Source organism: Tribolium madens, unplaced genomic scaffold (genome assembly GCF_015345945.1).
Source record: "Tribolium madens isolate multiple individuals breed KSU strain unplaced genomic scaffold, Tmad_KSU_1.1 Scaffold_96;HRSCAF=242;Tcas5.2_LG5, whole genome shotgun sequence".
Classification (NCBI taxonomy): Eukaryota; Metazoa; Arthropoda; class Insecta; order Coleoptera; family Tenebrionidae; genus Tribolium; species Tribolium madens.
The window spans coordinates 7,348,956-7,362,100 of NW_025401068.1; the positions used below are offsets into that span (position 1 = coordinate 7,348,956).

The window sequence follows — 13,145 nt, forward strand, 5'->3', positions numbered from 1 at the left end:
TTGACGTTATGAAAGTCAGCCAAATACTGTGAAAAACATTTTGTGGTAATACCTGCAAGCGCTAAGCATTAAAAAATAAATAAATCTGACAATAAAACATTTATTATTTTTCTTTAATTTACGTCATAAAATTATTACACATTTTTTTGTAACAATTAATTATTGATAATTACATATAAAGTAATTTTTATTCTAATATGCAGACGAATTCTTGAAAGTGCCAATCAGCTGATAAGTAGACGTGTCTACTCAAAAATGTCAAAATAAACACTTGATTAATAAATAACAAGAAAATGTCTTTAGATAAGTCTAAATTTGAATCGATGCAAAAAAGCATACAGGATGAACTTAAAAAAATCAAAGAAGAAGAGGTAAGGTCAGAAAACTATTAATAAGTATTACACAAAACGTTACAGGAAGCCCTCTTCCAAGACATGAACAATATGTTAAACCAAAAACTATTCCTTGATAGCAAAATCAAAGGTCTTACTAAACTAGTACCCATTCTGAAAGTTGTAAAACACGAAGCTCAAGATCTTGTAAATACAATAAATGACATTTCTGAGTCATCTGAAAAAATAAGTGGCAAAATCAGATCACTTGATACAGCTAGAGTATGTTTAGAAGCTTTTTGTTGATACTTTTTCTTATTGTAGTTTTTAGAGCCGCGTGAATGAGTGTCAGCAACGAGTTAGTGACCTTATTGACTTAGAAATATGCTCCCAAGGGGTCCAAACTGCAATTCTAGACTCAGACTATGAGAAAGGGGCAGCTCACGTTCATAGATTTCTCTCAATTGACCAGTCTCTGCTCCAGAGAACTGCAACCGACGTCGAGAATGTCTCAGGAATGCTGAAATCTGTGAGGACTTTGCAGGACGCTGCAAGCCAGTTGCAGGCTATCGTTGAGCATAAATTTGATGAATCGGTCAAGTGTGAGGATTTAGTCTCGATTGAAAGGTTCTTTAAAATATTTCCTTTGCTGGGAATGCATGAGGAAGGGATTAAGGCACTCTGTACCTACCTCAGAACCAAAGTAAATTTCACACCTACCCTTGTTTGTTTTGAACTAGTTTTTTTAGGTTGCAGCAACGGCTGAAAAAAATCTGAAATCAGCAATGACTACGCCTCAGTCTGACAAACGCTATAGTGTTATATATGCAGACACTTTGACTCTATTATTTGAGGGATTGGCACGTGTTGTTGACACGCACCAACCGTTGATTGAAACGTATTATGGCCCAGGAAGACTTCTTTGTGCCGTTAGCATTTTGCAAAAAGAGTGCGATATTCAAATGAAAAGAGTCTTAACTGAGTGGACTAGGGCACGTCAAATTAATAAGAAAATTCAGCTAATTACTGAATTGTCTAGAATGAGCACAAGTTCTAGTTTTGGTAAACTGGAAAAGATTGATCCCAAAGATTTAGATATTTCCATTGGAGAGATAACTTTGATGCACTTTAGGACCGAGCTTTATATCAGGTTTATACAACGCAAAGTTGTGGTAAGTACTGATCATCGTGAATTTTCATTCATTTTTAACTACATTTTAGTCAGACTTAGAAGTCGGAGTCCAGGACGAAGGAGAAAAAACAAAAGTACTAAAATCGTTAGAAAATTTAATCAAAAACAGCGACTTGACACACTCGAAGCACGAATTACTGTTACATTATTTGAAACTTGAGCAGTATTTTATGGAAGAATCGGTCGCAAAAGCTGTCAGTATGGACAGTATTGAACCTTCCCAACAAACGTCAAGTATGGTCGATGACACGTTTTTCATAGTCAAAAAGTGCATACGGTATACCCCATTTCAAAATCATTTTATTTCCTTTGACAACTATGATTCATAGACGTTCAATCTCAACCGGAAGTTTGGATGGGATTTGTGCCATTATAAACAACGCTTGTAGAATACTTGAAAATGATTTTTGCGATGTGTTAAGGGCGCGTTTGCGACAGGGCTACCCTTCCGGTTATTTAGATTTGACTCAGGCTTACAATGTGTTGCAGAGTTCGATTCAACAGGGCCGGCTTCAGTCGAATGATACTGAGCAAACAAGAACTGCGTTTATCGTGGCTTTAAACAACGCTGATAGTAGCACAGAATACGTTGATGCGTTGTGTGATAGCGTTTTGAAAGAAATAGAACAAGCCCTTCCTATGATGAATAGTAACGAACGGGGAAAACTCGAGAGTTGTCTCTCTGGATTGTCTTCAGTGACGACTAACCTTAAGGAAATTATTGAATATGGTATTCAACAGTTGCGCGTCAGCGCAATTAAACCACGTATCAGTCCTTGGGTCGACAATTTCACTAGTATAAACCACCAATTATCTGAGGTATTAAGACCTATTTGTTTAAATTGGGTGAGTTATTGTGTGATTTAGGACGAACTGTCGGTGTACGAAGCGGGAGAATCATTCGTTCAAACGCTTATTATGAACCTTGAAACACTTTTGTCACTGTTTAAAGATGTTTTGACAACGGCGAATTACGATGCTTTTATTTCGGTTTTAACGACGGAAGTTACCCAAAGATTGGAGAAAGTCATTATGAAATCGACGTTTAATAGGGTAATGATGCAATCAATGGTTACCATTTTTCCATGGGATTTTTCAGTTGGGAGGTTTGGTGTTGGATAAAGAGGTGAGGTCATTGGCGGGTTATATAACAGCGACGACTTCGTGGTCTGTGAGAGACAAATTCGCGCGTTTGACTCAAATCGCCACTATTCTAAACCTGGAACAAATGTCTGAATTTTACGATTATTGGGGCGACCACGATGGAGCACTTACTTGGCGTTTGACGCCATCTGACGTCCGGACTGTGATGGCGCTAAGGTCAGATTTTAAGGTCGAAGATATAAAAAGACTCAAACTGTGATTGTTGGTAATAAAACTTCACTTTTAATTGGTGTTATTTCTTTATGTATTTACACAACCTTTTGACAATAATATACATTGCATAAATTGTGCTCGACTTAACGAATCTATGTTATTTTAACCGGGACGGAGAGTCTGTTTCACATCGTTCTTTGAGGCATCACGAGATGTAACGGAGGAAAAAAAACACCAAATTTCGATTTTCACTAATACAAGTTGATTTGCATTGAAGCATCTTTTATCACAGAACATCGTCAATCAATTAAGAATAGTTTTACAAAAAAATCATGAAGCTATCGTTACACATTAAAAAAGACAGTCTCGTAAACCTATCAAGGCCACTTTCCAATTAAAAAAGTCCAACGCACGATAAATAAATATACACAAAATTATTGTTCATTCTAGTTGTTCATAACAGAAGGCAACCTAACGGTTTGATTTCTTATAAGCGTATTAACTACTACTTAAACATTACTTAACGTTACATTCTTAGTTTACATAGTTATATAAAAGACAAAAAAGCATTTTTGGTTTTGACTTTGATACATATGTTATATAGGCAAAAAATAAATAAATAGATCAGTTGGATTAATTAAAAAGGAAGAAATAATTTACGTACACTTCACTACTTGTGGATTCTTCTAGTATAAATAACGGAACTTGTCCATTCGGCAGAGAGAGAGAAACTTAAAGCAGATTAAAATTACGTTTCTTGTTGACTATCCAACTCATAAAAATGGATTGTTGGAATTCGCATTAGCTGTAGCACCAACCTGAGAAACCAAAACAAAACAAATTTTTACAAAATATTCTTTTAAATTTTTCTTGGGAGTGACCGAAAATGATAACTTTTTTTACAAATTTCGTTTTCCAGTTTTACATCTAAAATTTTTGAAAAACTAAAAATGTGTGGTTAACAACGAGCTAATAAATTCAATCACATTATAAAATTCAAAATGTCTCTTGCATAAATTTTCAATGACTGGCATTGAGACATTGAAAAGTGCGTAAAAAAATATACGAAATTTGTCTGAAATTTCAAAATTTAAGACTACAGTTTTCTTTGTATGTTTACACATTCTTTAATTAAAATTAATAAAATTCTTGTCAATATATTAAAGTTACCAACCCTCCGATTTCCCCTTTTTGTGGGAAATAAATACCTTGAACGGGTTTGCTCCCCACGCGGCTCCATTGGCGGCTACCGGAAACATCGACTGGAAGTTCTGCGCAAAACCGTTCACCCTCACCGGCTCGCGGAAGGGATTGGCGAGATTCTGTCCGAAATTACCATTACTCCCCCAATTCATCCCATTGAAGGGATTCGAGAACGTATCCTGATTCTGGAACGCATTCATATACTGACCTGGAACGGAAAAAATTAGTCAGGGGCGGCGAAAATTCAAATTGAAACCTTGACTAGGCGAGCCAAACATGGAACTCTGCGGGGACGGCGAGCTGTACATGGAGCCGGTAGGCGTCGGCGAGCTGTACAACGACCCGTTCGAGCCTGACGAATTCCAGTCCACTGCGTTTTGCGTTTTTAGAGCGTTGTCCAGGTCTTTGAGGGCGGCGTACTTGTCTTCGGGTGGGGCTGCAGGTACTTTGTTTGATTGTGCTAAATTAAAATTGTCGAAAGCCGGCGTCGGCATACCTAAATAAAAAAAATGCGTCAGAGAAGTGTTGGTAAACGATTGCATCGGAAGCGTAAATAAAAAAACAAGTGCTGGTACTACACTAAAAACGGATAAAAATCAATAAAACCAACTGCGAGAAAGTAAATGCCGAGTCACACTAAACACTTACTCCATCGGTTTGTACTGCACTTGGGAAAGAGAGGCACTTGGTTTAAGACTGGACCGGAATTCGTGAATTTCAAATCAAATATACTGAACTGATCCGCTGGAAGGAAAAGCATTCCAGTGTTACACACAAGAGAAACAAATATTCAAATAAATACATAGAAAGCGAGGAGTTTAGCGTGGCCGGAGTGGTTGACGGGCCAACATCGACACGAAAATAGGTAACAACAAAACACATCCAAATTGTTTGTTTCGGTAGTGTTAGAACATACGACTTTTTATTCTACAACACTCTTAATTGAAACAATTAGCTAACAAGTAATTCAACAGCAAGCGTAAAATTTTATGTGCTTGCAAAGGTAGAACGATTACGTTTTCTTCTCTAATACGATTTTTGGACATTTGAATAAACCAACATGAAAGTTTACTTCCAATCTATTTTTATAAAAAATTTGCTCAAAAATTTAAAATAAACAATATTTTTTTTATTATTTATTACAATACAAAAAAAATGCATCAAAATTTATAAAGAAAGAATAGTCCACATTTGTTTTCCATAATTTTTACCAAGGCAAAGGCGAAGAAGCAAGCTCGATTAATCAGAATTACTTCTTTATTTCTCCGTTTATCTGATATTTTAACTTCGAAACTTTAAGTTTAAATAATAAAAATTTAGTTTAGTAAACTAACTTGTAACTTGTAAAATTTACTATAAAGTGGTCTTTTCGGTTTTTTGTATCTCAAATAGTTTTAAAGATATTAGCTAGCAAATATCGCACTCTGTAAAAAAACTATTAATGAATTAACGTAATAATTTTTGCAAAAGTTGTAAGTGTTCTGATTGGGCAGTTTAAGGACGACCATTATAAAAATGTAAAAAACCAATCACTTTAGATTTTTGTATTCATTCAAAAACTGAATGCACCTTAGATATTAGATTAATTCATAAAATGTAGCGAAATTGGTTAATTCAGATTTGCATTCATTCAAAAATCTTGAGAAATCGAATCAATATTTCAAGGTTTTTATTTCATTAATAGAGTAAGCAATGAAGCGGTAATTTTATTGGAAAGAGCAAGCCCGTAAATTTTTTCTTAATTTTCATAATATTAGACAATGCTTGTTATTTATGCTTATTTTAAAACAACTTTTTTTTTTAAACAAGTAAAAATAATAATCCTTTCATGTTACTTTTTTTTATTTTAAAGATCAAAATTCAATTTCAATACCCATCACTACTCCCAACCATTGATGATATTTACACTGAATCAAAATCTGAAAATTCCATTGTAACGACTTAGATACGTACCCAAAATTTAGTTGTATTTTTTTGACAACGAATAAGAATTATGTATTTACCTTGTTATTTTTTAATTTAAAGTAAAATACAAGTCGAAATGACGTACGTCGATCTAATCAGGTCACGAAACCTTTAGAAATTCATTTCAAAGCCCGACAAATAATTTTAATATTTCGTTGAATGAAACTCATTACGTCCAAAGTGGTGTTATTTTAGTCACAAACACGCGTAAAATAATTTGGCTTAGTAAACAAATCTAGAAGCTCGATTTATTACTTCAATAGAAAACCATATTTTCATTTCTTATCACACCAAATGACTAAGTTTTTTTCGTGTATTGTAATTATTTACTCAGGTACTCAGTATCTTAACCTTGTGGTGATAAAAACTCCGCCCAAAATAAACTACAGCTTGATTTTTTCCTTTTATTTTCTCTTTCCATTCATTAAAGCTCCAGATGCGTGGTAATTTTAACTTTACACATTTAAACCAACACATTGTCGGGTCGCCCATACTCACTTGCATTGTTCAAATTGCTGTTAAAAACTGGATTATCGTCGAAATTCGCAAAAGTCTCTTGCGTCGTCGTTGTGTTATTATTGTTGGAAGCAAATATATCTGCATTGTCGAAATCCACAGCAAACGAATGGTTCTTCCCAGGCTCTGGCCTTTTTCTATTAAATTCCGTCGTGTTTCCGTTCAATTTGATCGGTTTTGGGTCAGATACGAGCGTCGTCAGCGGTTTCACTTTTTCCGTTTTCGTGTATCCGTTCTTGAGGGCTTGTGTCGGGTCCATGTAATACCTCTTCCGTTCGTATTTATCGACCATGAAGTCCTTGACGGTTTGTTCATCCCTGCACTCGGCCCCCGGTAAATTCCCATCGTACAGCCCCAACCAAACACTCTTGCAATAATCGTTGCCTCGATTTTTCAACATTTCGATTTCTTCCGACGTGAATGTGGCCATCGAGATCGACTTGACGCGATGTGGCGGCGTCAAACCGCGTCTGTAAAAATAAAACCAATGATAAAAGTTCAAACGATAAAACGATACCGTGAAAAGTATTTTTCAGCGGAGAGTTCAAGGGATTCCTATCTGGCGAGGGGCCAATAAATACGAGTTATTTATTCGATATGAGCGCAGGCGAATTTTAGACGACGATTTGTAATTGCTGATTGTTGGGTTACCTTTTCGGGCATTGGCGGTGAGTTGAAAGAGGCTAGCAGAAACGAAAAAATTGAATGGTTGCTAAATAAGTTTAGTGAGACGACGACGGAATTATTTATCGGGTAGAAGCGACCTCCGGTCCGTGATTACCACATTGAAAAAATCGAAGCAGAGAAATCGTAATAAAACTTATTTTTTCTGCACAAAATTGAAATTTACGAGTACTATTGGCTTAGGAACGATTTGTTTACAGTAAATAATGATTTGTATACCCTGAAATAGATAATAAAAATAATTACACATTAAAAATATAATTTTAAATGCTTGTTTTGACTATTGCAAAACATTTATTTTAAATTAGAAACTAATTGAACCTTTGACCTGGTTACAAATTCTTGAGAAAATGCAAATAATCACCCAAAACAAACACCGACGTCGCAATAAATAATTTTTATTATAACTCAATCTGATCGCGGCAAAAATTCAACCACTTTCTTTAGCTAAATGCCAATTACGTAACCGCATTGATCTCTCGCCTCTCCCAAATTCCTTGCAAATGCGAAAATCCACCGAAGCGTATAAATCAGAATCAGCTTTTATCACAGACAGGAACCTCCGGGACTTCGTCTCGTGGTGATAAGACAGCGCAGCGCCTCCGAACGCTCCGTAATCAGCATTTCTGACATTGACCGCTTCCTGGAGCTCGGCAAGGTCGCGAAACCGGCCTCTTGACCGATGCAAAACCAGGTAATACCTGAATATGCCGCATAGCGTAACATTGATCGTGAAATGGACACCTTGCTCGAAATATCTCTTACATCATTAACAATTTCCAGTTGATCAGAAATCAAAACAATTCATCATAAATGAGAATGCGTCAAAAACCGATAAATTCAATAATTGTTGTTATTTGGGCGCCTACGTCGCTGCGATAAAAGCTCTGATATCCTCGGAATGAGACGATATTTTGTTTGGTTTCCTCATCTCATAATCATAAAACGTGTGCATATAATTTACATATTCGTTTAAAACACGCCACTAATAAACAATAATAATAATTAACATTAAATAGCTGCTCCTTCCAGATGGCTCAGCACATTTGAGATAAAATACTCCTAACAATTTTATATCTTCTCAACTCGGGTTTGTAACGAGGACTTTCATCCCTTACAATTATAGCACCAACGTCATCATCTGCGTGGGTAACCAATCAATCGAAAAACTAATCAGAGAGTGTTCAAGAAAATACTTTTATCTTATTTGAGGACAAAAATAACAATGTACACACAATTATATTACGGCTTAATAGTGGGATAAGTTGTCAGGACCTTCAATGCCTCTAAAATTATGCAAAGCGACTTTTAAAATTCAGAGGTTGTTTTGGGGCTTGAATTAACCCAAAACTCATTAAGAAGTGAAGATTGATTATATGCTCCTTATTTTACTTCGATCGGTTAAGCTACCACAAGCACGTTTAACATTAATTAAAAGTCAAGTAGCCGGGCCTTATTTGTCATAGCGGAATTAAAAAAGTGGGCTGGCAATCCGAAAAAAAATTAATAAATTTTTTTCAGTTTTTCTCAAGTACTTTTCGAAAAATTCATTAACATAAATGAGTATTTAAACAATATAATAATTGAAGGTGAAGTTAATTAAGAAGTCGCGCGCATTGAATTGAAGTTGAAGTCACGTGACTCAGAAAATAGCAAATCGCCGCTCATTCAGTCCCAGTTTTAGGTCATATGATTGTAAAAATTTATTAGTGATGATGAAAAAGAATGTCCCTGTATACATTTTTAGCAGTTTCGCCATTTTCGTTTCAAAATTGACAGTTATGGTATAAAATAAATATAAATAAATAATAACATCTTTTAAGATACAGGATTTATTTACATACTTTGTGGTTGTGAGTCGTAAAACTGCTAAAACTACCCAGTTTGTCGAAATCTCATCAAGAAACCTTCTGTTATTGGCATACATTTAAAAATATATACCCAATATGTATCTACCCTAAAAACCTATTTCTTTATTGTCACTCTACGATAGTTTTTATTGCGCCATGACAGTCTCTAGCGAATCAAAAATTCATTACATCAACCACTAAATATGATTAGATTATATCACATATGACCTTTTTAATACGGCTTTTAGGAAAACAACTAATAGAGATCAATAGAAAATTAATTATTTTGAGTGTACTGTGAAAAAGTGTTTTTTTCTCAAGTTTACATAAAATGCCATATTTATTTACACAGCCAACTGCGATCACTTTCTTCCTACATCAAAATAATGTAAAAATCGGAAATGTAAACAAATTTTTTTTTTAGAAACGCACCACACAAGTATAGCTTCATTATCCAATTCCCTGTTTATTATTACTTCCTCGTTCTTCTTAAGTCTTAATTAATTATGTTAATCGGACGATAATTGCAATTCAAACGTTGAATCTAGTCGCGTGATGATTTTTTATACTTATAACCGCAAAACCCAGACGGAAATAATTTAGGTGAATTTGGAACATATCGATTTGAGTTTCAAGGCAATACAAACGGCTCCCATAATTTATATTCAGACGTTATTACAATTTATGAGTCAATATTATTAATAAGAAAATTCAGCCGTATCGCAATGGCCTTCATCTCGAAGATATGAAAGACAATGCGAAACGTTTCCATTCTGGATTGTTTTGTGGAAAGTTATGGTAACGTCGGGGCGAGTCAAATGTTTTACTTTACTCGCCTTGTTTTTTCAATTTCTTCAAGGTGATAGAATAAGAGATTGCTGAAAACTACAAGTTTAAGAAATTTTCTCTCAGTGATTTATGGAGTGTTAAGTGTTCAGTTTGTATGTATCACTTGCTTTACTTAGAAACCCAAACGGGGCGTTTATCACTGATATAAAATCTAGTCTCTTTCAAATAAAAGCATCTCTTTCTTTAAACTCTCCCCTCATGCTAAAGACCCACGTGTAACACATCCAAATCGATAAAAAACCTTTGTAAATTGTACGACCTAAGGTGACTCACGTCAAAGAGACAGACAATTCAACCGTTCCCGTTGCAGTTCGTTGCACTTTTCGTATCGTGGGTCCCCTCAGTCAATATTTGATACAACCTGCACGAAGGGCCATTCTTACCGAACAGGTATAACATCCGCTAGGGGAATTGTACATACATTCTTTTCCCTCATATCAGGCTTCAACACGCGACAATAAAACTTGTAAGTGACAATTTAAAAATGTAACGCGGTGATCAAGCGAGTTACAAGGAGAGTTGAATCTAATAAACAAACAGGCCAACTTTGGCCTGATTTGTCTCTTTGTTGTGCTTATTGTGATTGTGAATCATTGTAGAGGGCCGCCCGAACGGAACGTCCCACACCTGAATGAAGTGACAAAAAATTTTCTTGAGAAATTTTATACAATACAATGAACTTTTATTTACAACATTAATATAATAATGCACAACACCGGAGTCTTGTTCAAAAATAACAAATTGATTGTTGATTCATTATTAATTCACACGTGTGCCAGTACAAGTTGTACGTAGCCTGTGGTGTATTTAAATGGACGATTTACTCGTAAACAAAGAATAAAAATGCTGATTTTAATTTTTTTAATCAAGGAAACAATACGGAATTCTTTGTTTTGCAGTGGTGAAAAATAGAAGTCCGGTTATATTTTTAGACGGTTCAATCTTCTACGAATTCAAAGTGATATGAAAACGCCTGCGGCTGTTATTTTATGGTGACACTCTATATTCTTTCTGCGAATTCGTGATGATTGATTAAGTCTTCAAAAACATCGCAATTTTGTTTTGGAAATAAATAATAAACAAAATAATTGGTTTTATTAGAAATTATGCTTAACTGTATGTGTAAGCATTCTCGATTTTTAATAACAACAATTTGTACTTTCCTTTATTTAAGTAGTTAGTTTTTACATAATTTCGAATTCTGAGTCTCTCCAGCATAAAATGTGTTTTAATGAATTAATTGATGATAAAATGTGAAAAAAATTGTTGGTGCTTCCTGTAAGCGGATCAAAATTTCTAATCTAAATCTAAGTTGTTTTTAAAATAACAAACTAAGAAACTTACAAGTATTTTATTTAGTCTTCTCGTTATTATTAAACTAGAATTTAATGAAAATAAACTATGAAACATAATTTATTTTGGGATCAAGCATCGATTAGATATTTGTGATAAAAGAAATAAAAAATAGACATTTTTATACATTAATTTTACACAAATTACAAAAGTCTCCGAAAGATTTTGACATCTTATTTTCTAAAACAAAATAAAACTTATTAGAGGAATATGTATGTGTGTATAATAAAAAATGTAAATGTCAAATGTACCTCGATTTGTACAACTTGTGAGAAGAGAATTAATTATAAATTTATTCGTATGTTATTTATCGAAATTGGAAATGCATTTTATCAACTGGTTACAAAAGTGGCAAGAACTCTTTCCCCAAATTAAATCCTTTTAAATAAAAATTAAATTTTTATATTTTAAATTTAAAATGTATGTAAATACAAGAGAAACACAATAATGTTATTATATTTTATATGTAATATCATTTTCGAAACGTTAAATATGTAAAACAAAAAATATTTGGATTTATAATAATATCATTCAATTATAAAACATTGCACACGTCCTATTATTTGAACATTTTGCTTGTAATGTTATGTTAATCCATGTGTTTTCTTACCGGAAAACCACATACACTTATTACGCCTTTTAAAACCGTAGCAATTATTTGCGAAAAGAAAGTTCGATTCCTTCACCAAAAACGTAAACAATATTGAAAATATTTCACTACTTTCCCGAAAACACTTTAATCGAATCATAATAAATTTATGACTCAGAATAATTTGTGTTAATGTGCTACCGGATTAACAGAAATGAATCCGACTTTCTCTGTTACCTATTAATTTGTACAATTCTGTCAGGACTTCGAAAATAAGCCATAATTGGAAATCGACTTATTATCATCCAACAATAAATAAAGCATTAATAATCTTATCAGCGGGAGCTTTGTATTTGCTAGTTGAATAGGATTTTGAGAAAATCATTACTTTTAACAAATTTAACTAAAACCTTCGCTATTTTCCACCTGCTTGTGGCAAATACAATCAAATTAGCATTTAGGTCACGCCGGAAGCGGCAAAACGGATCTGATATAGTGGTTTACAATAAATCGCAAATGCACGTGCATCGATTATTCGTTAAATCGAGATCTTTGTTAGAAATTTTCTGACGTCAAAATGACTCACGAGGTAAGTCGAACAAAAATGGACATTTTTCTAGCCTGATTTGTTTGATTTTCCAGATTCTGTCCTTGGTCACCACAAAGAACCAACAGTAAATAAAATTTTGAAATAAAGCACGAAGTGTTTGTTAATTGGGAAACATGTGCTATTTATATTTACACACTTCCAGATCGCTAATGAAAACAAATTTCGCACTTGCATAAACAATTCCTAAGGAAGCACCAAAAGTTCAAACCTCGTTTAATCTAATTAGCAATTATGCGAATTTTTGAAGAAAAGCCGCGGTCAGAGGGCGCGAGATAGCCCCGTCTGGCGCCGCAGGATCACCTGTCAGCCCATTGTCAATCAACGGTACTTACAGCATTCCGGAGCACTTGGTGCACACAAACGAGCCGATTGTCATGTTGACGTACGTGGGGCCGCGTTGGTTGCAGTCAAAACAGTACTTGTTTTGGGGCTGCGCCCCCAGTTCGCGTAACGTTTTTAAATTCTTCTCATCTTGCTTTTTGCGTGACGAAGCCATTCTGCTCCACAACACTGACACAACTGACAATTGTGACAGCTGAGACGCCGTCAACGCCTCCGGTGGAGATTCGGCGAAGTTTAAACTCAGTGTTTCAACGTCAATTTTCGAGAATCATAAAAGAGGGGGTCAATAGATTTCGGGTATCTTGCGATTAAAATGCTTCCGGTAATTGGATTTGCGCAGTTA

At 34.6% G+C, this 13,145-nt stretch overlaps 2 protein-coding genes across 3 annotated transcripts; one reads left to right on the forward strand and one right to left on the reverse strand.

Annotated features, from left to right (window-relative positions):
* The first annotated feature begins 235 nt into the window (after window positions 1–235).
* On the forward strand, window positions 236–2,914 carry LOC123013050 (conserved oligomeric Golgi complex subunit 4). The gene is made up of 8 exons (XM_044411357.1): window positions 236–371; window positions 417–614; window positions 664–1,035; window positions 1,082–1,504; window positions 1,554–1,801; window positions 1,854–2,343; window positions 2,392–2,577; window positions 2,624–2,914. Exons 1-8 carry the CDS (start codon window positions 294–296, stop codon window positions 2,885–2,887), a joined length of 2,259 nt encoding a protein of 752 aa, XP_044267292.1. The 5' UTR covers window positions 236–293; the 3' UTR covers window positions 2,888–2,914.
* Window positions 2,909–13,011, reverse strand: LOC123013051 (arf-GAP domain and FG repeat-containing protein 1). 2 transcript variants are annotated; one of them, XM_044411359.1, is made up of 6 exons: window positions 12,793–13,011; window positions 6,508–6,995; window positions 4,693–4,788; window positions 4,301–4,540; window positions 4,050–4,252; window positions 2,909–3,659 (listed from the first exon to the last, which is right to left on the reverse strand). In XM_044411359.1, the coding sequence occupies exons 1-6, from the start codon at window positions 12,954–12,956 to the stop codon at window positions 3,615–3,617; spliced, it is 1,236 nt and encodes a 411-aa protein (XP_044267294.1). In that variant the 5' UTR covers window positions 12,957–13,011; the 3' UTR covers window positions 2,909–3,614. The 2 variants fall into 2 exon arrangements, with proteins under 2 accessions (XP_044267294.1, XP_044267295.1); XM_044411360.1 differs by lacking the exon at window positions 4,693–4,788 and having other exon boundaries at window positions 12,793–13,006.
* Window positions 13,012–13,145: the final 134 nt, after the last annotated feature.

Coding starts and splice junctions, on each gene's coding strand:
- LOC123013050 (XM_044411357.1), top strand. CDS start 294: ATGTCTTTAGATAAGTCTAAATTTGAATCGATGCAAAAAAGCATACAG. Junction 1,036..1,081: donor GTACCTACCTCAGAACCAAA/GTAAATTTCACA, acceptor TAGTTTTTTTAG/GTTGCAGCAACGGCTGAAAA. Junction 2,344..2,391: donor TAAACCACCAATTATCTGAG/GTATTAAGACCT, acceptor TGTGTGATTTAG/GACGAACTGTCGGTGTACGA.
- LOC123013051 (XM_044411359.1), bottom strand. CDS start 12,956: ATGGCTTCGTCACGCAAAAAGCAAGATGAGAAGAATTTAAAAACGTTA. Junction 4,253..4,300: donor GTTTGGCTCGCCTAGTCAAG/GTTTCAATTTGA, acceptor TTTCCGTTCCAG/GTCAGTATATGAATGCGTTC. Junction 3,660..4,049: donor GGGGAGCAAACCCGTTCAAG/GTATTTATTTCC, acceptor TTGGTTTCTCAG/GTTGGTGCTACAGCTAATGC.